The following is a 27,935-nucleotide window of genomic DNA, read 5'->3' as shown; positions in this document are numbered from 1 at the left end:
CATTCTTTACCATAATGTCCCTTTACACACGCCATGCATGACCCATTCTGGTAGCATGTATCGTGTAGACATTGGTCACTGCACGCTGTATTGCAATCCCTACCAAACATGCCCTTTATGCATCCAAGTGTACATGCTCCTATTGTGCTATTGCATGATGCATTAAGACAATTTGTAGCGCATTGATTGTCACATTTCACTCCATATAAGTTCCCCCTACATCCACAGATACAAGAACCATCTCCACGGGCACAGTTTGAGGCTCCATCCCCACAGAGGCCACAGTGGTCACAGTTGATTTCACACCGTCTTCCATATCTACCCTCAGTGCAACCAGGAACACACTCCCCTGACCACTGATAGCAACTCAGACTCTAACATGAATCCCCACATTGTTTGTCACATGCTTCTCCCCATCTTCCAGTTACCGGACATGTTCTTGTACATTCATCATGGTCATCTTGAGTTTGTCTCTGGCATTCAGTACAAGAGTCGCCATTCCTGTACATACCAACTGCACAATCTGGAGAAAATAGAAACCATCTTTTTGTATAACAAACGTAAGTTATAGATTAATATCTTCATTTCGTAACGCTGTTCATGCAAAAGCAAAATAGTACTTACAGCTAAAGATAATATGGATTTTAAATATTTTAGATGTGACCCCGCTACTTTGAAACGTATTTCAGTTATATCTGAATCGGTATTAGGGTGTTGATAAAGAAAGGATATAATGTGACAGCATCTGGGATTCGAAACCACGAACAAATGGACTAAAGGACGGAACTCTGTAGCGAATTGTATCACGCAGGCTATAGACATCTATGTCTTCTCAAACAGGAACTATTCCGGTAATATATGACAGCTTGCGCAAGCATATTTATCTTTTCTCTAGTTTCAAATGAGTTAAAGGAGAGCCATATTAGTCCTTGGAAAAGCTTGTGTGAACAGTTGGACATATACATCAGCTTAATGTCTTGTCTGACTGGTACTTGTACGGTACAAAAATAGGGTAGATCTACAGTGAAACTCGACTAATCCGGACGGTACCATTCCAGAAAAATCGTTCACAGTCACAAAAAAATTCCGGATAAAGGAGTTATGGTTAGATGGTAATGTCACATAATGATATATTATATTAAAACATTATTCGCCCTGGGCGCGATGTTTCACTAAAGTTCTGAACTTTCTACAAAGGTACGGTCTTTTTTCACTGTGTATGCGTTTATTAACCAAATTTCTGTTTACGAATAGCGGATGCTAAAACTCATAGTTTTACACTGTATAGCGAAGTAGTTGCGCTATCTTTAAAGTTAATCTGTTCCCTGGAAGGTTTTTCCTCACAGTTTGGAAGATATTGGATATTATAATTTACCTTTTATGGGTACATTTCTCGGCAGAATAAACGGATGAAAAAATTCTTAGGACACGTGGTAACCCTGGACATGTCACTGTGCTTCTTTAATTAATGAAAAAGTAGTTGTTTACCGCAACACTAAGCTGTATTCCAGCAATATGACGGCAACCTGTTAATAATCGTGTTTGACCAGAAAATGCAGTGACTGATAACAAGAACAACGACCCATGCCGTTGGGTCACGATTAAACCTAACCAACCACGTCACCGAGGCTGACCACTCGATCCACTAAGTCGCTTCTTATGATCAGCATATGTTGATTAGGTTGATAACTATTCTAAACCGGAATCACCATGCAATGGCTTAAAAAATGAAAATAATAACGACATAACTAGAACTACAAATAATATACAGAACTCTAAACTGTCGATCTGTGTGTGTTAGTGTGTGTTAGTGTTAGTGTTAGTGTTAGTGTTAGTGTTAGTGTTAGTGTTAGTGTGTGTGTGTGTGTGTGTGTGTGTGTGTGTGTGCTAGTTTGTGTTTGTGTGTATGTGTGTGAACCTTTGTATTTTGGGATATATTCCAGTGCCTACTGAATAATTAGGAACAGGTACACGTATGTGCTTCTGACAGCTGGACTAACTAATTGGCCAAAGGGAAGTTGTCCTTATGGTGGCGATTCAAGGTCACTAGTACCTGATGCTTGTCAGTCCGAAATTAGAATTGGAACAGTTGGAACCGATTGGCCAGGATCTTAGACTTGGCTGCGAAGGTGTCCTTGTACCAAGGTAGCATTGAAGGGTGACACCGCGTTAAACCTGGAATATTGCGGACTGCGGTGTTGATATATCAACTATTAAAGGGGTTTTGATACGTTCTGTATGTTCTCTGTACAATATTAACTAATACTACGAGTGTTGTAGCGTGTCCTGCGGGTCGGTTTGGGGCAGACTGTAGACCATGCGGGAACTGTAGGGAAAGATCCGTCTGTGAGAAGACCACTGGACTGTGTATGAGTGGATGTAGCCCTGGTTACCTGGGAGCATACTGCAGAGATGGTAAGATACAAATAGAAACGTTTTTGCATCCACATTTCTAAAATAATTCCCTAGAAACTTTTCATACCGCCTTTTACTTCCAGTGTGCTACCATTACCCTGACTCCAGTAAACATAATGAGTCTAATAATCTAATAATATCACTTCCGGTTTGGTAATACACATGTTTAATGCAAAACAACTTAAAAACAGAAAGTATCATGTCGGTAACAACATTATCAACAAAGTTACATGCACACCCGGGAAATATACTTTTTGCAAAGTGCCACTTTAAAACAGAACATCCTATGCCTCGAACACAACGTTAAAGAGAAAGCTATATGTTCTTCCGGTTTAAGGACAGCGCTTTTGGGAAAATACAATGCAATCAAAGTTCATGCCTATTGCTGCTTTATTAAGAAGGTTCAATGCATATCCGATGAAAGTATATAAAAGTGCGACTTTAAAACAGAAATACCCTATGCTTCTAACAACGTTAATGAGAAAGTTACATGCTCTTCGGGTTTCGGGACAGGCTTCCAGTTTCCGAAAATACAAATCAATCTTAAAACATGAAGTCTTATTCCTGTAGCTACAATATCAAGAACGTTACATGCTCTTCACGGGATCTACCTGAAACAAACTGTTGATTGCTTTCCCGCCTGTTGTGCTTGTTTGATACCAGCTGTTTAACAGATTAGTATTAAGATCATTTCCAACAATTTCATCCTTGGTTTTGTCAGCATGTACGCCCGGCACACATGGAGAGAACTGTGAGTCCAAGTGTGGGAACTGTGCTGGAGTGGCCTGTGATCCTATCAGTGGAAGCTGCCCACAAGGATGTGAAGGTGGTTGGCATGGAACAGATTGTAAAGCAGGTGCGGTTTGTTTGGTTTCCATTCAGAATGTTAAAGAATGAAAGTATTTCATGGGCAATAATGTGCTTGTAAAAAAATAAATTCTTCTAAATTAATGGCATTTCTAGGCGCTCCGAATGTATCGTATCCTCTAACAGCTCTGGACAATAATGGCCCCTTCTGTGTCCGTATTTACTTTCTAATTAATGAAAACAGTCAAGCTTCGGAACATTTAAAACTTGTAGGTAAATAGGAATATGCATTTTAAAACTATCCTGCCTGACTGAAGAAATATGTTACGTGAACATACTTTTAGAGTCAGAAGTATTTATATACATTTAATTTGTTAAGTGTAGCTATTGCCAATCAGAAATTGTACCTATTAATCAATGAAACGTCGTAAGGGAGGTAACCTGATGGGGTAGACCCTGTATGTTACCATTGTTGGCAGCGTGTCCTGCGTACACCTATGGAACTGGATGTACTGCCTGTGGTATGTGTGCTGCGAGAATGGCCTATGACAAAGGTTCAGGAGCCTGTCCAGCTGGATGTCGCGCAGGGTGGACTGGAAACAAATGTAACAGTCGTGAGTAACATGCAACTGTATCCCAATAGTTATATCGTAGCAATAAAATTAAAGTCCATTAATCCAGAATTCCCAGTCAGAGCTCTTTGTCTGCCTAAAGAGTCGAATAAAATAAAGATGTTTCACTTTGCTATTTGTGTTTGGTGGTCGTGATATAGCTGTAATGCTGCTAGCGTATAAGATACTTACACACTAACTCACTTACTTAATGCATAATAATCAAATTTATTATTTATAACATTATTTGTTCACATTTTATCTTTAAGGACTGCTCGGGAAAAGGTGCACTGCACAAACTAAGTATATGCAACTTTCACATTATGATCAATCATCTGAATCAGTATTTATGTATGTCAATTCAGCATGTCTCCCAAATACTCACAGCGCTTGTGAACCATGCGGTCAGTGTGCTGGTGGTGTTCCTTGTGACAAGATCTCAGGGCTCTGCTCAGTTGGATGCCAAGAAGGCTGGAGTGGGTCTCTGTGTAAAACACGTAAGTAAACTAAATATTTAAGTGATTTGTATTTTCGTTTAGTTAAAGTCTTCAAATAAAAAAAATGTATTCAATTTCAAATTCAAATAACTAAATTCTACCATGTCATAATGTAACATGCATTTATAAACAGTGGACTTGGGAATGACCATTTGAAACATCAAATTTAAAAAGAACAGAGATTTGACATATCCTTGTTAAAAGTATAGAACGTGTTGATGATATCAAAAGAAAATGTAAGGGTTCTTTACGCTATGCTTTTGATAAATAATCTATCTATTTGAAGCGTGCACACCTGGAACACACGGAGCAGGATGTCTATCACTTTGCTCCCACTGCAAAACAGGAAGTGTGTGTCATCAGGTGACTGGTCAATGCCCGGAAGGTTGTCAACAGGGATGGAGAGGCGCTAAATGCGACGAGGGTACGTTCACTCAAAACAGTCATTGGTATTACTGAGGGAAGGGGAAACAGAAGACGACCATGGGACCCGTTATTCCACCCGCCTCCATATTCTTCCGGAAATATAACACTGTTCGTCGAAATGTAAAAGAATGCTCTTGATCAGGATACCTCGAGTGAAAATAAAATTGTATAATATATGTTGTGTCTGAAATCATCCTGTCAATTCGTATTTCTATTTTGAGAAGCAATCAAATATTTGTGAACAGGAAAGGATATTGAATAGCAGTTCAGTAATTAACAGTTCCACGTATATGATTATTCTTTAGGGTTCACCTACAACTTGACCACTGACCATTTTGTTTTTAAAACCATCTGAACATAAACTATAGGAAAACATATCAAATTTATACCCTCCATGTCCCTTAAAAGACTTGAAGAGGCGACTGACGGGATCGGGTGGTCAGGCTCGCTGACTTGATCGATGCATGTCATGGATCCCAGTTGCGTGGATCGATGCTCATGAAATGACTGGATTGTCTAGTCCAGACCGTCGTCATATAGCTGAAATATTACTGGGTGCGGTGTTAAACAACAAAACCACTACAAAATATTCGGAAAATACATTTAAGAATCAAGCAGTTGCCGCCAAATACATCTTTATGAGGAAGTTGATAAAAGACGTATTCAGAATCAATTTCTTATACTTTTGATAGGTAATAAATGATATGTTATCTCTCAGGTTAATAGCTTCACGGATAATTACGTTTTTGTGTGATCTTGCCCTTACAGTAATAGAGAATGCAGATTTTAATACGTTCTTTCATGGCAAGGAATTTAGGATGTATCAATTTCCTTCTTGCTCTTGGCATTCCAGGTGTTGGTGAAACCGGGGATGAGACAAACAACACATCTCTTCTAAGTAAGAGATTTATAAACACTTATGTTTACATCGTCCGAGTTCATCCAACCTTTAAATGTAACCAGTCTTCAAATAAAAACATGTTTTCTCGGGGGAAATGTAACGAATGTATTACAAAGTAAATGACATTGTGTGGTTATAAGCAGATAAGATTAAGTGACAGAGACATAATTGAACGTCACAATTTATTGGCCATTTCATTCAAAAAAGTATCACCAATGAGCATATTTGTATCTCATTACAAGTAAAGATGTGAAGGTATTCATATCAATCCCACGAGCTTCCAACGAACCATGCATTAACCAAAACACGACCATTATTTCAGTTGGAGTTATTGGAGCGTCAGCTGGGGTTGTTGTCCTACTTGTAATCATCGCCATAATTGTTGCCACAGTCGTATTTGCCAGGTAATGTCATGTGACCTTCTCATCGTATGTACATTAACAGCACTTGTTTAAAGTTCAACATGAAATACCTTTGAATGTGATTAACACGTGTTTTGTCAAAAATGAAAGCAAATGTCATCTTAGTCTAGTAGAAATTGCATTGGACTTGAACATTTCTGATAACTGGCCAATTTTTTGTTTAAACTCACCAGAAAGGGTGTTACTTACTGGTCACCATAGAATAAACCCAAAGAAAATAAAGATTGGACAAGTATATTTCTTTTGCACAATTTTGGAGGTGGGGTCTGTTGTCTTTTCACACAAACGACAGCAGGCTGTTGTCATGGCGAGAAAGTACATGTTAAAATATGCTTTTGTCTTCATTCTTATCAGTATTTTCATGTCTCAAAAAGCCTTATTTGATTAAATACAAATTATTTTTGATCATTTAGTCGTTGTCGGCCATCTTGAATTCAAGATGGCCGCCATCTTGAATATTGAGCTGGACTGTCGTTCCCACTTTTCCTGTATACCTACAACCTTTTCTATTGCATAAAGGAGGTAACTGTACACATCTTTCATTGGGTGGTGAGCTTGCAAGCGTGTGCATTGATTTTCAGGGGGTCAAAATTGCATTAATTAAAGGGACAATGCATAACTTGGCAAAATTGGCTGTAACATATTTGTTATTAAGTTATCAAACTATCCAAACTATGTTTTCGATAACAGGCAATATGTTAGGTTATTTGAATTTGGCAAATATTTTGTTTCATTTTAAATGTTATTCTAATTCACAGTCAAAACATTGATAAAAATGATGTTTTTTTTACTTCATTTTCAAAACCTTGTGAGAAGGTAAAACACTGATACGATTGAATTGTGATAATAAAACCACTATAACTGTATATCACAGAGTGCCTGCTCTATTCCATACAGAAAACAAAATAAAAATATATCATATTGCGGCTGAGATATTGTACAAAATGTCACCCCACACCCCAAAGAACAATTTTGATGAAAACTGCTTATTGAGAAGGTGATGATAATTGTAGCAATGCTTAAAAACATCAAAATAGTAGGTCATAAAGGCACCCAATCGCCGGCACACAAAGTCAGCGATCTAACCCACAACAATTAAAGTCTGACAACTGGTAGTCTAGATCACGTACCTTGTGTACCCCTCTGACAAGTGTTAATTGGCAGGGCTCAAATGGCAGAAAGCTATGAACACACAATGTCATTTAGAAAGTGGTCAAATGTAACAAATGTTATATTTGGGATATACCTTTCTCAGTAAAGTACAGATTCTCGAACATTTTAGGGTTGAGTCCCGTCCGGGATTCGGTCCGACACTGCCAGAGTGAGGCACCTAATCGCCAGCACACAAAGTCAACGATCTAACCCACTCAGCCACCGAGTCTTCCTCAAAAATGAAAGTCTGACTTCTGGTAGTCTAGATCACGTACTTTGTGTACCCCTCTGACAAGTGTAAATTGGCACGGCTCCAATGGCCGAAAGCATTTTTGTGGAAACCTCGTTGGCTGAGTGTGGCTGAGTGGGTTAGATTGCTGATTTACTTCATGACAAATCTGTTCTTTTATGCACAGCGTCAACAAAAAGTTCACAAATTGTATATGAATTAATTACAATAACATTAAGAAGGGATATCATGTACACCGTGTCTCGTGTTGATTGCGTATTATCGCACCTCGATCGTGTGGATCGTTGCTGACAATATCAATCACTGATTTGCCTGGTAATGGCCTGATTATGTACGCGCAGCCGTCATACACGTGCAATATTGTTTAGTGTGGCGTTGAACAACAAACAAGCTTTAATATTCAAATTTAAGGTGTTACGATAAAAGGAAGAATTACACTCTTATCAACTAATGTAAGGGGATATAGCGGAGTACAAACTATGTGCTGGATATTACATTGATAGAGCTTTGGTATAGTTCGTATTTAGCTGATTACATTGTGGTTTGATGTAGGGTTTAATAAACCAGCATGTATGTACGTTACCCATTCATTAACATTTTCTGATAGTATTTGATGCTGATCGTCGTTTGAATCTTATATATCTTTGTGTTTATTATTTGTGGTATACCAACCAATAAACGCTTGGGAATGTTCATTGAAGAATCGATCGGAATCGGATCTGACATAACACAGAGGTGTGTGTGTAGGGGTATCTTATAGAACCATATAAACACCAAATATATATTATTTATAGCACCTAAATCCGTTTTAAATATATTACCACTTCCCTAATTTTTATATTTATAATCCATCTACACAAATCCACCTGTTAATATGCTAATTGAGCAAAGATAAACATTATTGTTTAAGCACTAGTTTTGGAAGTGTATTGTCTCTATATATGTCAATGCAAGCTGGTGTCCATTAGATTTATACATACAGAATCGAGCATGCTCTTTCTTCCAAAATTTCAAAGAGCGTCATACGAGTCTTGCTCAGAGGTTATTTCATCAAGGGTACACCATTCAAAGCCATTTTAAGGCTTTAAGGAGTGTCATATGGAGGACATTTCCAAATTTGACGCATTCCCTATTTTTATTTTTTGACTTGTACCATAAATATAGTTCCGTGTTTGTTCTGTTGAACATTTCACTTGTCTTTGCATTTTTATCTTTTTATGTTATCGCGAATATCTAGACTCATTACCAATTGATAGTGATTCATAAAAACAGAGTCGATTATGATGTAGTCGGAATAGTACGACGGCGTCTACCTTTAACAGATATGTCTTATGTTTATGGAAATGTTTTATCTTGGTTTTATCTTTAACAGGCGAAAGCGACGTACTCGACAGCAGAGCATCGATCAATACGACACAGCCGATATGGCCAGGCGGCCGAAGATCTTCCGCGCGGCCACAGACCATTGCCCTGCCTACTAAAGCACTATGGGACAAATCCCTGCTCCACCCTCCCGTGCTTATCCTTCCCAAGCTGATGAGTGCATTCAAATGCGGTACATGAGTAACCCCACTGAACAGTCAACTGAGGAGCACGATGACCATTTGTATGAATCGCCAGTTTTTTAGGCAGACATGAGGAACTGGGAACAGGTTTCCTCAAGAACTCACCATTGGGTGACACATACTGATTTTAAGGTCCTTATTTTTTATTACACTTATCACATTTCTTGTACATTTCCTGATCTTATAACAGACTTAAGGGAACCTCTGCACGGACTGATGAGTTTTTACAACTACGTTGTAGATCATTAGCATTGTGAATGTTACTGACATTATTAGCAACAATGGGGAAATTCAGTAATGGGGACATATTCAGAGGTATTCGAATTGTTTCCTCTTGGCACACGATCTTCACATGACTACTGACTTGAGTCAAAGGAGGTTCATACAGAAATCCTTCTCCTTATAATCGGATAATCGCGAAATAGTAGTTGGAACGTTATGTTAAAACTAGTCATGGAAATATATTGCCCTATGTCAATTTTGTTCTTATATGTGTATATATAATATTGTTTCTATCATTAACGTGTACATTATTACATACAGTGCCTTATTTCACCTTTCAAAACAACACGCCTTTGTGTGATTTCTTCAAAGCCTCAGGGAAAGCTTTCAAAATGTTTTGTGGTAGTTATGTGGAGTACATTTCCAAATTTGACGCATCAGTGTCAAATATGATATCCAGTGCAATTTCTGATTTTGATTTGTACCATATGTTCGTTCGCTTTTCTCAGGTTGACTTCCCTTTGAACGTATTTGTAAATGGTGCCACCGGTGGGCCAGAATACGCCCACCTTTTCGCGAACACCTAGTATCATCACTATTTGATAGTTATTAATATTCACATGCTCATGATGCAGTCGGAATCGTACAATCGACTCTTGGCAGAGATTTCTTTTGAATATGGAAAGGGTTTTGTCGCTTTGATTTATTGCAAATTCGATTGTGGTCAATGTTCATTGAGAAATACATGCTGATAATTCAGAATTGTAATATACCATATTTGAATTTGAATGTAAATATTATAATAAAAAAACTATGAAAATAGGACAGTTGTTATTTGAGTAGGCTTTGCTATCATTTTCAAGTACAATGACTCCTATGTATTTGGAAAATGGAAAATGTTTCATTCTGTATTTTCGTTTTTCATAGAATGACTACAGCGAAATAAATTCATAAATTTTTTAACATTCCATATACATTCCATATGTTCCATAACATATCATAACCATTTTTTAAAAATAACTGGCAAGTTGTCTTGCCGACTCAATTTGTGTTCCTACCCGTGGAGAACAGGGTTTGAAAAGGTCTTCAGCAACCCATGCTTGCCGTAAAAGGCGCCTGTGCCTGTGGTAAGAGGCTACTAACGGGATCGGGTGGTCAGGCTCGCTGACTTGGTTGATGCATGTCATCGTATCCCAATTGCGCAGATCGATGCTCATGATGTCAATCACTGGGTCGTCTGGTCCAGACTAGACTATTTACAGACCGCCGTCGTATAGCTGGAATATTGCTGATTGCAGCGTTCAGTGTTCCAGTTACTGGAGGAAGTGTGGGTACTAGCATGTCTTAAGTAGACTTCAGAAACATGACATATATGCACTGATTGCTAGTCTGTTACCATTAGGTTATTGTTTATCATTTAGTGTCACCTTATTTTGGGAACAAACAGACTCAGACATGTACAGTATACCGTTTTAAAAATAAGTATGTAATACAATATTATAGATATCAAATTTCATCAACAAATATTCGGAAGCCATGAATGAATAAAGGAAACTTGAAATGATATAAAATAATTACACATGTTATAGTTAGTTGTCTGCATTGAGGCTGTAAGGGCCGATGGCCTACATCCAAGCTGAAGTAAATTTAAAGAAGATGAATTATACATAAACGACACGGATGTAGTGATGAGGAACCGTTGTCACCATATATTACATGAGCTATCATTTTGAAGAATGTGTTTTTTCCATAAAGCGCTCCTTCAAGGGTATATAGGGGCGGTCGGGTAGCACAGTGGTTAAAGCGTTCGCTCGTCACGCAGTAGACCCGGGTTCGATTTCCGACATGGGTACAATGTGTGATGCCCAATTCTGGTGTCCCCCGCCGTGATATTGCTGGAATATTGCTAAAAGCGGCGTACAACCATAATTTTGGGCAATTATGCAATGTATGCTGGCAATAAAAATTACAGTATCAACGTTCAACAAAATACGTTTCTATACACGGAAAAGTGCAATTGCTCTCAATGAAGTATAATTCCAGCAGGGGGCACGGGTGGCCCAGTCGTCTAAGGCGCCGCGATTCGCTGTGCAAAGTTGCGTCCCTTGGGCCAGAAACCTATGATTGTGGTTTCGAATCCCGGTTCGCCCCGATTATGTTTCTAGGTTTGTCAGCACCATACCCGTGCTCATGGGTTTCACCGAAGTGGTAAACGTCTAACACCTGTATCACTTTGGGCTTTCCTCTCACATAAAGCTGACACGCCGTGATATAACTGGAATACTGTTAAAAGCGGCGTTAAACCCAACTCACTCACTCACTCACTAATTCCCGCAATACTTTTTTAAAACTGTTACGATCCCATTACTTCCGTGTGGGAAATGAAGATAAGTACAGACGGAACATATTACCTAATGAAAATTTACAATTGTCAAAAAAACATCACAATTTAATGGGATTGACACTGACACAATTCAAACACTAATTCGAATAACCACACACACGTCTTAAATTTGCAAGATAATATATGGGCATCGTGTCTTTAGTTTAATGGCTTTGTTTGCGAGTAAAGTGACTTTAGAGAAGACCATGTAATGCAGACTTTTGTATGGTTGGACGTGCTTTCCCCTTGGACACCAATTGTGCATTCATGATGTCCGATGCAATTCCCAATATTGACTTGAACCATATGTGCCCGTGCCTCTTTTAGGTGAACAATTGACGGTGCTATGTTTTGATATGTTTTGTTGTGACGGGTTGACCGGTTGGGCAGGCTACGCTCAACTTTTCGCAACTTTCCTAGTATCATCACTTTTTGATAGTGATTTATAAACACATGCTCATGATGTAGTCGGAATCGTACAATCGACTGTTTTTTGGCAGAAATTTTAGTCGCTTTTATACATTTGCATCTCCTTTTCAACATGCATTGTTGAATTAGTTTCTTGATTTTTCTTCTAAGGGATCTGTTTCAGGATTGTTACGTGTAGACTTCCAAATTTATATAATAAGTTAACCCAGAATATACGTAAATAAAATCAGTATAAAACAAACAACAAAGAAATGGTATACCATTAAAAATTGTATTGTAATATTAATTAGGTGTACAAATCAATACAAAGTACTGCACAGCAATTACATTGGTAGTACACAGTAGAGTGGCAGTACAAAATCCAATGGCAGAAGAACTACAGCGGCAGTATAAAATATAATAGCAGTCATATGGTTATAATATTCACCTAGCAGTAACAGTGGTCAAGCTTTCAAAATAGGCTGGATATCCAGGGTGAAATCAAATATCTTCACACAACCGCTGGTGTTGATGTAAACTGATATCAGATAGGCACGCTCTTGACCACAGTATATAGTCAAAATACCGTCCAAAATGTTAAATACAGTGCTAGATGAGTCTACCTGTTTCAAGATTCAAGATTATACTTGATTCCAAAAGCATATAAATATATATAACTTCCACACCACTGCTAACATTAGCTAGCACTATGTCAAAACACAATGCCATGAACTTCAACAGAATCTAAACAGAAACAATGTAATTCAGTTACAACATTCTTTAAAAAATTAAAACACTGCAAAATTATAGAATAAAATATAAACCAACAAGGCCAAAGAATAAGCAGTCTCGTTTATACAGAAAAAAACCCCGATTATATTAGGCATAAAGGGCTAAACAGTTGTAACAAATATATACACGGATCAGTGAAAATCAGTGATCGCACCAGATGCTCGCAAAAAGGGTAAGCCCTACCCATATGTGGAATACGTTTGTTTCCTACGCCCTCTCCTTCAATGTATAAAGTGACAAAGTTTTGAATTTTGAACAGCGATAATGACATGATGTTACCCTGAAATCTTATATGTACAAGCATGGTACTCATTACCAATGCGGCTTTAAACAACGAACAAATCCTTCACTACAATCCTTCAAGCCCTGTCGGGGGAGGTCGCGAGGGGAGATTTTTGTCGAGGCCTTCAACTCTCGCGCGCTATTTACATTGTATCCTCTGCTTTTCTAATTCTGCCTGGTTTCGGTCGCATGTTCCGGTTCGCAATTTTACATTAACACTAAAAGTACTATATTGGACTAAAATGTATTTTTACGAGGTAAGGAGACATGAGTTTCACATCTATTTTGCTCTTTACTGTTTCCGTAATTTCTCCATACTTTATCTTTCACATCAACTTTTAATCAATACATTTGCTAATTTTTGTAAAATTCATTTGCGCACTATGATTATGTTGTATAACTACAAATTAAGTTAAACGAAATATAATAGGGCGCTTTATAGCTAAGGGAATTTGGGAGTATAAACATGTCCATGGCATTAGCGTCGGCGTTTGGTAAAGGTCGGTGCTAAATTAGAACCGGGTCTTGTAAGAACCTTACTGTTTGATGGATGCTGCGTCATGTACAGTGAAATATGTCCTGAGTAGTAGGTATTATGGCTATCGCCCGTACAACCGTCTAAATATCACATTTTACACTATCGCATAGCAACAGCAAGTCCCATGTTACTGAAACTTTATCATAAATGACCCTTGTATTGGTGTCTCTAAAACGTGTCATAATATTAAACATACCCCCTGACTTTTTGGAACAGTCATATTGAATGTCATGTCGTGGAGCGTTGTCAGTCGCCGTAAGTCGTCGTCATCTGTTCTGAACTAAAGGCCTAAGGCTCCAAGGTATAACATCTCAGCAAAGGTGTCTAAAACTTCATTTGTGAATTCTGATCTGAACACTGGCACAATAAAAGCTGTATTAATTATTTTCTCTCTCCATTTCTCTGCTATTTTGCATATACATATATTTTATATACGGCAAATTCAAGGTATATGTAATATGATAAATTTATGATATTGTTTGAGCGTATTTCGCTTTTTGACCTCATCGTGGTATTTTACTTTAACATACACCCTTGAATACACTTCACCAAAGTCATATATTGTGTCCATCACTGACAGCACTGATATATTTCCAGTATATTATATTATTAGCCATTGTGGTCCAGGTTATTTCCCTTTTATGTAATTTTCTAAAGAAGGTTTGACCCCGTGGTATTATCATAACATTTACATACAGTTTAGGATATATGAAATGTGGAAGTGACAAATATCTTACACATTGTTCAATTGTTAGCAGCTTCGTTATGATCAGTCGTGATTTAGTGCACCAACACTATCAAGTTAGATATCATATATCTAATTCTATTGGGGTTGACAAAGCATGACTTATTAACAGGGCAAATCTATGATCCGTCCTAACGATTATAGGTTTCTGGCCCACCGATCGAAGGGAAGCAACTCAGCACAGCGAATTGCAGCGCCTTAGATGACTGGGCCACTTGTGCTCCCTCATAATGATGATAATACCTGCTACACAGGCAGTTGTTGGATGTTTTACTTGCGATTCTAGACAACTTTCTACACAAAAGTAAATGTAAAATTATATACATTAGTACAGAGAGCAAAGAAGAAAGAAGCACATTCTGTATACAAAACTGTAGGGTAAACTACAGAGAACACAGAGAATCCATTGGATGAACCGAATGATTATACGATAGAAATGTTTATAAATGATAACAAATGGGGAGGTTGTGTGACATTTCAATTTCGTTAAGAAAGGATGTCTTTATATTGCATGTATATGCGTAGTAACTTGGTTACGCTGCTCCTGATCTGAGGTTAGTTGATTCCTGGTATGCGTAGAACAGTCAGTTTCAGGTATCAAGGATGTTAGTCGGTCGAAGGTGTGACGGATGTATCATTAATAGGGATGCAAATTAGCAAATCTAGGATGTGTCCAAGAAGATAAGATCTACTATTTGTCGAATTTGATCGCAATAAGGTCATTTAGCTGAAATATATATCATGATCTTACAGTTTTGTACTCGGTAAACGTGGAAAAGGTTTGAATGCTTGGTGTCACGTAAAGGACACATCAAGTAGCCTAGGGTGGGAACTCGTTTACAATTTACCCTTTTGGTATATCGGTGTCCGGAATTTATGTATATTTTATACATATATATATGAAATCAAAACAACCTCTCGAAAAGCATATGTGGTTTGGAAGCATGCCAAGCCGGAAATAGAAAATGATTTTTTATCAAGGGCATGCAACAATACCGTGTATGTTTCACAGCATCAACCAAGACTTGTTCTTGCATTTAATTTTCAACAAAACATAGTCCATACACAAAACGCAATTATGATATCTATCTCAGCTGACAACATCCTGGTTTGGTGAAAAGAGCATCAGCCCGGAGAGCGGAAAGTCGGTGGCTCGATCTCCCGGTCTAACTGCATTGAATAATTGTCCTTGTGGTTACTTTGACTGGTGTTCGACATTACGGATATTAAACCACGACTGGTCTGCTTAGAAGCAGTGTGTGGGTAGGGTCTCTATGTTAAACTGCGGCATGGTATCTCAGTGTACGAGCACTATGAAACCGACATACATGTAAGTCCGGACGGCCGATTTATAGTGCTAGCACACTGAGATACTATGCCGCAGTTTAACATGAATACCCCACTCAGACACAGTATATTGACTCCGAGCCGACCAGTCCTTGTTTTAGCCCCTTAATGCCGAGCGCCAGACAGGGTAACAACAAGTACCATCTTTTAACGTCTTTTGGTATACTTATTCTAAGAAACCGACATACATGTAAGTCCGGACGGGTACGATCAGTCACACACAAGCACGTCGTTAAATAAGTGCAAATATCCTGAACTTGTCATTTACCCGGAAGACGCCTCCTCACATCAATAAACTGCTGGTTGAACAAAAGAATTTCTTCTTCTTTTGATGACTTTAAACGGGTCTGTTATTATGTGTACAATATGATCAGTTTCCACTGACACACTCCCGTCACCCTGCTGAGGGTCACATTGACATGTTGGTGACCGAGGTGAAGATCCACGATATGAAACTAGGGCAGAATACCCTCAGTCGAGCACACATACAAATGACCCTTGTTCAAACCGAAACTCACACATAATTTTTTTGTCGTATCCATATTTTGTCACAAGGTGGTTTATGAATAAGAATAATTTTCTTGTGAACTTTTTTTTCCAGATATATGTGCGTATTTACGTTTAATATTTTCGAATGCTTGCATAAAACGTCACGTAATCTATTCACTGTTGAAATCTGGGTTTAAATGTCATCATGGTAAAGTGGTTGAATTAATCTAAAATATTAAGTTTGCCTTAAGCCTCTTTCTTCTCAACTCCCCTTGCCATATGACTCCCGTATACAAATGTCTATGACAACAGGCTAGTCACGTCCTCAGTGGGCGTTAGCTGTATTATACGAGAGTAATCGAGGATACGATTTAGAATAAAGTCATATAGTGTTCTCTCTCGATATTCACATTTTTTTTTTATCGAAGCTGAACATCAAGCTGTTGCTGACGTATAGGATAAACATTCGGACAACACAATTGGTCTTGACCACTGAAAGTTAGGGAGGTGGTCAATAAAGCAACCGTGGGGTAACTGGGAAACAAATGTACAGTGGAGTGATTGGGAATATATTCCATCCTTTTGTTTGAAAAATACTATGAAAATAAAGACCAGCAAAACGACTAATATTATGATTTGCTTCAAGGAATCACATCATACAACATATATAGACTATTGATTGCTATTAACATTGATGTAACATTCTTTAGTAAAGCAAGGATTAAACATAACTCTGTCCCTCTTGAAGCTTGTGTCCCGATATCCATGACAGGGTTATGCAGATTGGTGGGATTTCGTCATTGTCAACTGCGTTTGTCCTGAAATGAAACACAAAACATTAGAATCATGGAATACCCTTTTGTAGGACAAATCAAACTAATCAGATGTCTCTCATGAGTCATGCATCCGTGGTCCGGATGGAGCGTCTGCCCGGATAGCGGAGGTTCGACCCCCGTCCGCCTTATACCAAAACGCGTCAAATGATACCCTGCCTCGGGCTCGACATACAGGGAATAGAAGAGGGACTTGTCAGCTCAGAGTCAGTACTATGTGGCTGAGTGTGGAATCCATGTTAAACTGCGGCATGCATATGGTATCTCAGTGGACTTGCACTGTGACGCTGGCATTAGTCTGGGTGAGTACAAGCAGTAGCGTGTGGTTCGAGCAAGCCACATGCTTCGTACTTAGAAAGCAGTGTCTTACTTAAAATTGAACGAGTCATATGGTGACCCCCCTAGGCACGCCTGCATGTATATGGTGGATCCACCCACCGTCACCTGGTGCCTGTGCTGATAAAAACGGTTATCCTAATAGCTTCGCAGGGGAATGCCTGCAGTAGGTTGTTGCCATGGTGATGTACAGCTGTTTCTTGATACAAAAATGGATTCCTTGCAGCGTTATGTAGTCTCAAAGAAATATAAATAATAGCTCCATCCATCCATCCATTAAACCATCCACCCATCCACCCAGTCATCCATTCATTCATTTACACACTGATGCATATCATTTTATATCATATCAATTCACCTCCAAGACTTCGCAATCCCCATTACCGATGTCGACACAGCTGGACCTCATTCTGTCGTATTGTCCCTCCTTGTCACTTGACTGGAGAGCCTCCATCAGGGCCTCATGGAGAAATATGTATTGATCCTGGTGAAAAATAAATATGTAGAAAATAAAACGGGGTGTAACATATGAGCATTGTGATCTGAAATATCAAACTTCAGCCAAGAAACACTCAGGAACAGATGATCTATCGAAAGAAAGGGAAATTCAAAATTTCATAATAAACTTCATTTAGGTCTGAGGGTACGGGTAGCTATAGGTCCTGTAGTACGCAGCTGAATTCGCTTTGCAAGAGCTGCTTCCTCGGGAGTACAAGACCTATGTGATCTTATGCTCGATTTTTTTTTATGTTTCTTCACTCTCTATATCAAGTATATATCCATATGACATCAGAATGCTCAGTTTTTAAATTAGATTGTGACACACGAGTAATAATTGTATGTATCAGTAGAAGGTTAATCTCCTTGACCTCTCACCTGTGTCTGTATTACATTCATTCGCTGATGTCGGAGCTGAACAATGCACGCAAAGACATCCACCGCACCTTCCGCCTTGGCTTGTTCAATCAAATAGTCCAGAGCGATCCACGTCCCAGTCCGGCCCACGCCAGCACTGAATTATACAACTTACTTACTCAGGGAATATAAACTCCACGAGCTCATGTTCTTTTCCTAGTAACCATATAATCAACAACAAGTGCTACATTGGTCAATATTAAGTTGAAGGCCACAGGTACTACATGTTCAGTTTTGTATCAAGTGAGTGAGTGAGTGAGTATGGTTTTACGCCGCTTTTAGCAATATTCCAGCAATATAACGGCGGGGAACACCAGAAATGGGCTTCACACATTGTACCCATGTCGGGAATCGAACCCGGGTCTTCGGCATGACGAGCGAACGCTTTAACCACTAGGCTACCCGACCGCCCCAGTTTTGTATCAAGACATACGAAGAGGTAGGGGTAGTCAGTTGGTTTGACCCTTTGGTTAACCCGGTTTCCATTGCCTGCATTGGTATCAACACATGAAAATAGAAAAACATTACAACAAAATCCCAAAGGATGTCATCCCTACCCACCATCAAGTTTACTACGACCTACATCGGCACTGCAGAATGCCACTCCCGTTGAGACACATGCTACGTATTTCACTGAATGCAATACATGTGGAACTCATCTGATAAAATATCCACTTATTGTCGTCAGTACCATCGGTAATTCATAAGGTATATCTGCTGGATAGAAGGAATGGAGTATATGTGATATTAAACACGTCACTGTGATAACAAGGACGACACCGAGTTAGTGTTCTCGAAATAAATGACACACGTTTTCCTGTCAGTATCATTCGACATCAGGGATTCACAAGGTAGGGACATAATGCCCCCAGATGTATGTAAAAAATTCAAGACTATGCATGACAGACCTGCAATGGACGACCGTTGGGCCTTTTCCAATCGACGGTGCGTTCTTGGCCAGTCTGTAGACGTCCACCAGCGCCCTGACATCCTCTGGTACTCCTTTGTCTGGCCATGCAGTGAAGTGGTACTGCTTCAGTGTCCTAGGTAACTCCGCCTCCTGTAAAGCACATGGGTTTTTTCATTTTATTCTTTCAGTGAAAATCTCCCATCAAATGAAGATTGTGAGATATGTTCGCTGTTCACAGTATGCGAGAGTATCACAGTGGAGAGACTGTATGTACATGTATCAGTACCCTGTGTATAGAGAACGTCCTGACTGTGTAGTCCGTCATCTCCTCCTCGGCCACACACTGAACATGGACATCGTCGTAGTTGGAACATGGCTGGCCGAAGTCGGGCCAGTACTTCTCACACTTAGCCTGAAAAGGAAGGGGATATGTTCATGTCAGTATGTTGTTTAAATACTACATCAACACTCACATAGTTTGTCTGTAAATAATCACCAGCTTTGATGGATTTTATTGGTTGGTTGTTTAACGTCGCACTCAGCAATATTCAAGCTCTATGACGGCGGTCTGTAAATAATCGAGTCTGGACCAGACAATTCAGTGATTAATATCATGAGCATCGATCCACGCAATTGGGATCGAAGACGTGTATCAACCAAGTCAGCGGTCCTGACCACCCGCCTTTTACGACAAGCATAGTCGCCTTTTACGGCAAGCATGGGTTACTGAAGACCTTTTCTACCCCGGATCTTCGCGGGTCATCAGCAAATAATGGCATCTAATAGTGAACACATTCATACATGTTTTATTGATATCTATAATAGTATCGTGATAATCCGTGAAACGAAAGCAACATATGATTATAACTTTTTTATTTGCAATTGATAAAATAGCGATAATTGCATTGTTTATTAATACCTTTCTGTTTTCTACGCAATTTGTCAGCATAATTATTTTACTCGCATCTATTTCCCACGTCATTCTCCAGAAGTCTCGTATGACGTCTCCATAAGGTCCTGGGAATATAAAATAATATTTCGAGAAATAAATTGTAGGTTAATAAATAGTTCATGTACTACAAGTGTCAACTGAAACAAACGCGCCATGTAATGTAACAATCAAACAAGAAATATTACCTTGTGTAGCTACAAACTCCTGTGACGCCCCATATCCCTGAAATAAAGAGAAACGGGTAAACCGAAACAGATGTGTGACTCTCTGTTATATATAACCCTCTTCCGTCCTTAAAAACAATCATTGTTAGAGACAACTCACATTAATATTCTCCAAACTTAAAAAATTTACGTAAAGGAAGGTTTCATGTGCAATGCAACTAAATCTCAAGTTTTCAAAATACAGCTTCCTCAAAATAATAAAAGTATGAACGATAAAGGGAAACTGCTTGAAGAATGAAAACTAGCAGCGACAGTTAGACGTTATAATGTATATTACAAAAGATAGTCTATTGCCTTGAAATTACTACAAATTGCTGCAAAATATGTGATGCCTTAAGGAAGAGAATATATGGATGCAAACTTATTTATTATGAAGAACACAAGGTTTTGGAGTATATGCTTACTCCTTCATCAAGAGTAACACCTTTCAAAGACCTGATCTGATGCTTTAAGTATCAACTCATTCGCGATGGACATACGTTTATGTAGCTAGCGTTGATGTAGTCGGATCCAGGGGCGTTGGGGATAGGGGTTAGTTTGACTCTGCAATGATCATCTGAAACAATTATAGCAACATTAATTGTTTAATTATGTCGACATATATCATAAGCATAAATCAAATTATGTTTTCATACTATTTTGGGGGCGGTGGGGGTAGTCTAGTGGTTAAAGTGTTGGCTCGTCACGCTGAAGACCCGGGTTCGATTCCCCGCATGGGCACAATGTGTGAAGCCCATTTTTGGTGTCCCCCGCCGTGAATTTGCAGGAATATTGCTAAAAGCGGCGTAAAACCATACTGACTCACTGACTATTTTGTCGTGGAAGGTACGTGGGGTTTAATGTTCTTGGTCATTCCACTTTACACGTATATTCCTTAACTGTTCGGAGGACAAAGCTAAAACGTCTCACACACAAAGATCCAATGTGAAAGGAAAGCATTCGGTTTAGTCTACGTGTTAATGTTCTGTAATAGCATGATAATTTACAACATAGGTACTTTACAGCAAGCAAACCTCCATCAGAGTACCGAATGGGAATTTGGAGCTGTCACTAAGAAAATTATATGCACTGCAACATTTTTCTAGAAAATATATATTTCTTCTTCGATTTTTCTTTAACTGGCTGGAAGTGAACAGAAATGTCTAAATAAAATGTTACTGATACTTACAGGGTAATATATTGCTATATCTGTTTTTGAAAGCATTTTCTGGTAATTCGGCTTCATGACAGGACCCAAGCTTGCCACGGGGAAGGTCCTTAGGCAGGAAACATGAAAGTGTTATGTTCATTGTGTTTAAATACCAGATTAATGCAAGTGGTAAAACTATGTCAGTATTAGAAACGATGCCTATAATCAGTTTGATAAAAGTTTAAAGTCATCAGTTATTTGTTTTCTGTCTATTTACTGTACAATACGAAAAAGAAATCACTCACAGCACAGTGTGCAGAGAAACCACCAGTCCTCCTCATAATTTCAACATAGGTGCTCAGATTTAGGACGGACACTTCCGTTGACCACGCACTGTCTGGGTGTAACGTGTCAGTCACGTGACATGGGTGAGGGTCAAAACCAAATACAGATCTGCTATCATCCCGCGACAGTGCCGAATGACTTGGCGCTTGAGCTAGTAGAAGGGAAGTTCCATTGCTCTCTTTTATGATATCCGTGGATAACGAGGCATCTTTCCCATTGTTGTTCAGTTGGTCAACGGGGGTCGTATTACCTTGAACATATGACATACTAGTAGACAGGACTATCCAAAATTAATATATATAGATGTCATATGTCATATTATGCCCATTTGCTCATGTATGTTCCCTGCCTTACTGGTACCACCATTTGTAACCTGCCTTACTGGTAGCACCATCTGTGTAACCTGCCTTACTGGTACCGCCCATCTGTGTACCCTGCCTTACTGGTACCGCCATCTGTAACCTGCCTTACTGGTACTGCCCATCTGTGTACCCTGCCTTACTGGTACTGCCCATCTGTGTATCCTGCCTTACTGGTACTGCCATCTGTGTAGCCTGCTTTACTTGTACTGCCCATCTGTGTACCCCGCCCTACGTGTACTGCCCATCTGTGTACCCTGCCTTACTGGTAGCACCATAGGTGTACCCCGCCCTACGTGTACTGCCCATCTGTGTACCCTGCCTTACTGGTACTGCCCATCTGTGTAGCCTGCCTTACTGGTACTGCCCATCTGTATACCCTGCCCTACGTGTACTGCCAATCTGTGTACCCTGCCTTACTGGTACTGCCCATCAGTGTAGCCTGCCTTACTGGTACTGCCCATCTGTGTACCCTGCCCTACTTGTACTGCCCATCTGTGTAGCCTGCCTTACTGGTACTGCTCATCTGTGTACCCTGCCTTACTGGTACTGCCCACCTGTATACCCTGCTCTACGTGTACTGTCCATCTGTGTAACCTGCCTTACTGGTACTGCTCATCTGTGTACCCTGCCTTACTGGTACTGCCCGTCTGTGTACCCTGCCCTACGTGTACTGCCCATCTGTGTACCCTGCCTTACTGGTACTACCCATCTGTGTACCCTGCCTTACTGGTACTGCCCACCTGTATACCCTGCTCTACGTGTACTGTCCATCTGTGTAACCTGCCTTACTGGTACTGCTCATCTGTGTACCCTGCCTTACTGGTACTGCCCATCTGTGTACTCCGCCCTACGTGTACTGCCCATCTGTGTACCCTGCCTTACTGGTACTGCCCATCTGTATACCCTGCCCTACTTGTACTGCCCATCTGTGTAGCCTGCCTTACTGGTACTGCCCATCTGTGTACCCCGCCCTACGTGTACTGCCCATCTGTGTACCCTGCCTTACTGGTACTGCCCATCTGTATACCCTGCCCTACGTGTACTGCCCATATGTGTACCCTGCCTTACTGGTACTGCCCATCTGTATACCCTGCCCTACGTGTGCTGCCCATATGTGTACCCTGCCTTACTGGTACTGCCCATCTGTATACCCTGCCCTACGTGTACTGCCCATCTGTGTACCCTGCCCTACTTGTACTGCCCATCTGTGTAGCCTGCCCTACTTATACTGCCCATCTGTGTAGCCTGCCCTACTTATACTGCCCATCTGTGTAGCCTGCCTTACTGGTACTGCCCATCTGTATACCCTGCTCTACGTGTACTGCCCATCTGTATACCCTGCCCTACGTGTACTGCCCATCTGTGTACCCTGCCCTACTTGTACTGCCCATCTGTGTAGCCTGCCCTACTTATACTGCCCATCTGTGTAGCCTGCCTTACTGGTACTGCCCATCTGTATACCCTACCCTACGTGTACTGCCCATCTGTGTAGCCTGCCTTACCGGTAGCACCATCTGTGTAGCTTGCCTCACTGGTACGACCTGTTACAAGTCGGTTATCAATAACATTTCAGATATGTTTTTGAGTGTCACCAAAAAGCATTCCTTGGTTCTTCATGTCGAGTAGAATATTTACTTATCTACGCCTCCTAAACGTTACACAATGAAAGTTACAATTATTGTTACAATATCTTGCGAAATTGGCTGTAAGTATATGTCATACTACCTCCAGAAGTAGGGGGCGGTCGGGTAGCCTAGTGGTTAAAGCGTTCGCTCGTCATGCTGAAGACCCGGGTTCGATTCCCGACAAGGGTACAATATGTGAAGCCCATTTCTGGTGTCCCCCGCCGTGATATTGCTGGAATATTGCTAAAAGCGTCGTAAAACCATACTCACTCACTCACTCATGTCGAGTAGAATAATTACTTATCTACGCCTCCTAAACGTTACACAATGAAAGAATTATAATTATTGTTACAATATCTTGCCAAATTGGCTGTAAGTATTTGTCATACTACCTCCAGAAGTAGGCTGATTGGATGGGTAGATCAATTGCATTTTTGTTGTATTGTTTGCAGAATCGTTAAGTAATCCTTGTCTTCCTCTCAAGCAATGCTGTACTGTTCGTCTGAATCAATGCAAACTATGGAACATTAATACATACATTATATATACATATATACATATAACATGTTTCCCGACAGTATGTACCCATTACGGTACAGCAAGTTTGTTACCTTCTATAAATATTCATATAATCAAACAAATAAGTAAAAGCGACAAAACCCTTTCCATATTCAATAGAAATCTCTGTCGATTGTACGATTCCGACTATATCATGAGCATGTGTTTACGAATCACTATCAAATACTATCAAAAACACCAACATGACAAAAATGACATGTTTCGAAATGAACATTGCCCACCTTTTGCGGACAAATAACGTGAGAACCAGCAGCAGAATGGCGATGAGAATACAAGGAATCGCTGACCAAACAACATGGGTGGTATTTTTGCTGTCAACAGTCGGGGCTGTGAATATAGGACATGAAGAGATAAACGGGTGTATACCCTCAATATAGTCGACACTGATATCAGATTTAAATGTAACTCATGAAAGCTTGAAAGTTAGACTCATTGCGATTACGTTTTCCCAAGGTGCTACAACAAGGGCAAACTATTAATCTCAACACAAGCTTCAATTCTTTACAAACGAGGATGCATAACCCCGTCATGTTACTTTGGGAAACCAGACAGTCAGCACTCACATGTCAGACAAAGGCCCGTTCTACAGCGGTTGGGACACTTACTTTCACACTGGTCTCCCACCACTCCATCTTTACACCCCAAAGTACAGGCAGGATTACTTATACCTTGTTCGTTAGTGGTACATTCCATGTCTGTGCAATTGCTACTGCATGTGAGGTTACAGTGTTGACCATAGGAACCATCTATACATCCATCTGCACACGAACCGTTGTCTCTGCTACATTTGTCAGTAGCGCAGTTCGCAGGACATTTAACAGCACATGTGTCTCCATGCCAGTCGGAAACACAACCATAATAACATGTCCCGTTGTTCTGACTGCATGTTCTATTCAGACAATTGTCGCTGCATTTCTCCTGACACTGCGTTTTGAAGTACCCTGGTTTACAGGGACTGCAACTCCCATCTCTACTACATATCTCACTACCACAGTTCCTGGAACACTTCTCCCGGCATTGTTTACCATAATGTCCCTTTACACACGCAATACATGATCCATTCTGGTAGCATGTACCATTTAGGCATTTGTTACTGCAGGATGATTTGCATTTCTTTCCAAACATTCCCTGATTGCATCCATGTGTACATGCTCCTGTTGTGCTGTTGCATGATGTATTAAGACAATTGTTATCACATTGATTGTCACATATTACTCCATAGAAGTGCTCCCTACATCCACAGATACAAGAACCATCTCCACGGGCACAGTTTGAGGCTCCGTCTCCACAGAGAACACAGTGCTCACAGTTGAGGTCACACAGTCTTCCATATCTACCCTCAGTGCAACCATGAACACACTCCCCTGACCACTGATAGCAACTCAGACTCTGGCATGAATCCCCACATTGTTTGTCACATGCTTCTCCCCATCTTCCAGTTACCGGACATGTTCTTGTACATTCATCATGGTCATCTTGACTTTGTCTCTGGCATGCTGTGCAAGAGTCGCCATTCCTGTACATACCTACTGCACAATCTGGAGAAAATAGAAACCATCTTTTTCTATAACAAACATAAGTTATAGATTTATATCTTCATTTCGTAACGCTGTTCATGCAACAGCAAAACAGTTTAAAGCTAAAGATAATATGCATTTTAAATATTTTAGATGTGACCCCGTCTCTTTGAACCGCATTTCAGTTATATCTGAATCGGTACTAGGGTGCTAATAAAGAAAGGATAATAATTGGACAGCATCTGGGATTCGAAACCACGAACAAATGGACTAAAGGACGGACTTCTGCATAGCGAATTGCAGCTTCAAAGACCATTGAGGCACCAGTGCCTCTGTACTTGCAGATAGGGGCAAAGTACGACATGGTAAATGCTACATGCGTGCAGATATAATACTGTGTGCAAACTGGTGTTGTTTAAACATAAAAATCATGTGGGATTTGTACGTTGATCCCAAAGAAATACTTGACTGATTGCCTACGCATGATATCTATCCAAAGGATAGGACATGTTGTGGTGAATACAACATACAATCTCTATATGATAGCGTGGTGTGTCTTGAATAGCATTATATCACAGGAACACAAATCTCACTGTAAATAGAATTGTATGACAATATATAATTGGTTATTGTTGGTGGGGCGATATATATCGTTTAATCAAATCGTACTAGTTTAAACACCTTTATACTGGCTATGTTGTCTTTCATATTTTAATACATTCTATTCAGAAGGATAGATATATAAAGAAAGTTACACAAACCCGTTAAGTTGCAGCGACCGCACGTCCTCCTGCAATTTTCATCGATACCTGGTTGACCACAATTCATCTTCCGACAGGACGCACTTGTATCCCGGCATGTTACGCTATCTGTAAGTCATAACATGGCTAAGACAATACACATCTACCTTAATTTATATATAATTCCTTGCTTTTAAGTAGTTATTCTATCATTGTTGGGGAGGATATCAATGGCCCCATCCTTCATATACTACACAAGGGATGATGCATTTCGATAATTTGTGCACAGTATCTCTCCATTATGTGAGGTCAGAATGTATCGATAGAAAGTGATTAGTTAACTCATTCTGATAAACATTCTAACAACAAGTAGCTGTTCAGTCATGTCAAACATCACTGTGCCCGGACTACCGCGGCGACCAACTATTCTGTTCAATATCGATACGCTGGGAATAATGTCCGCCATGGGAAGATTGACCTGTGACGTAAAACAAAACCACTGATCACTCAAAGGCATGGTATTTCTGCAGGCCAGTGCCATTCATTGCCGGCTATATGTGTTCATATACCGCAAAGGTTACAATCGCCCTTCAATTATCGGTTTCTGTCTATGATCAAGAAGCGTAACGCTTCTTTTTTGTTCGCACATTTCTAAAAGTAGCTTCATTTTTTGTGAAGACACTTTATCAATAACATTTAAAGTCTGATAAATTTGATTATCAATAAGGGGAATAATAACAGTAAACTGTCTTGGCATCATCTGATGTCCTTTGGGTGATGGTAAGTCCCAGAATATTATAACGTAACACAACAGATGATACCTTGAGTGTTTGCTATATACATATACTTCACCACGTACGTCTTTCATAAGTGTGGAAACCGATCTGTCCATCACTCCATTTACTGACTTACCTGTCTGATCTCCAGTTGTGGCTGCTACTAGTATGTACAAGCAGATGATACATCTCAAATCAGTCGTGCTGTCAATCAAACGTGGTGCCTGTAACAAAGACAACAATATGGTTTCGATTGCAAGGATACACATACGTAGTTATAACCATGCATGGGACGAACATGGAATTCTGTGAATCTTTATCAGATATGCATGGAAAAAAGAATAATAAAAAACAATAAACAAGTGAGATCTACACATCATTTACCTTCATGATTTGCGTGTGAGCGGTCGTTCCGATGTACATGAACTGACTTCGCTTTA

General features: G+C 39.8%; 2 protein-coding genes across 2 annotated transcripts; one reads left to right on the top strand and one right to left on the bottom strand.

The window, feature by feature from the left end:
* Nucleotides 1–379: 379 nt before the first annotated feature.
* On the top strand, nt 380–8,962 carry LOC124126269 (multiple epidermal growth factor-like domains protein 11). Its single transcript, XM_048381011.1, has 8 exons — nt 380–560; nt 3,137–3,271; nt 3,702–3,836; nt 4,199–4,330; nt 4,617–4,754; nt 5,610–5,654; nt 5,980–6,061; nt 8,854–8,962. The coding sequence occupies exons 1-8, from the start codon at nt 380–382 to the stop codon at nt 8,960–8,962; spliced, it is 957 nt and encodes a 318-aa protein (XP_048236968.1).
* Nucleotides 8,963–13,735: 4,773 nt separating this feature from the next.
* Nucleotides 13,736–27,935, bottom strand: LOC124119487 (receptor-type tyrosine-protein phosphatase mu-like). The gene is made up of 16 exons (XM_046482006.2): nt 27,880–27,935; nt 27,632–27,719; nt 26,741–26,848; nt 25,131–26,000; nt 24,684–24,789; nt 24,276–24,385; nt 21,857–22,146; nt 21,591–21,678; nt 20,902–20,978; nt 20,384–20,420; nt 20,166–20,263; nt 19,533–19,658; nt 19,245–19,396; nt 18,298–18,433; nt 17,780–17,905; nt 13,736–17,070 (listed from the first exon to the last, which is right to left on the bottom strand). The coding sequence occupies exons 1-16, from the start codon at nt 27,916–27,918 to the stop codon at nt 17,056–17,058; spliced, it is 2,466 nt and encodes an 821-aa protein (XP_046337962.2). The 5' UTR covers nt 27,919–27,935; the 3' UTR covers nt 13,736–17,055.

Source organism: Haliotis rufescens, unplaced genomic scaffold, assembly GCF_023055435.1.
Source record: "Haliotis rufescens isolate VD_foot unplaced genomic scaffold, xgHalRufe1.0.p SCAF_1, whole genome shotgun sequence".
Taxonomy (NCBI): Eukaryota; Metazoa; Mollusca; class Gastropoda; order Lepetellida; family Haliotidae; genus Haliotis; species Haliotis rufescens.
The sequence above is the reverse complement of the archived record's forward strand: the minus strand, read 5'-3'. Positions and strand labels throughout refer to the sequence as shown.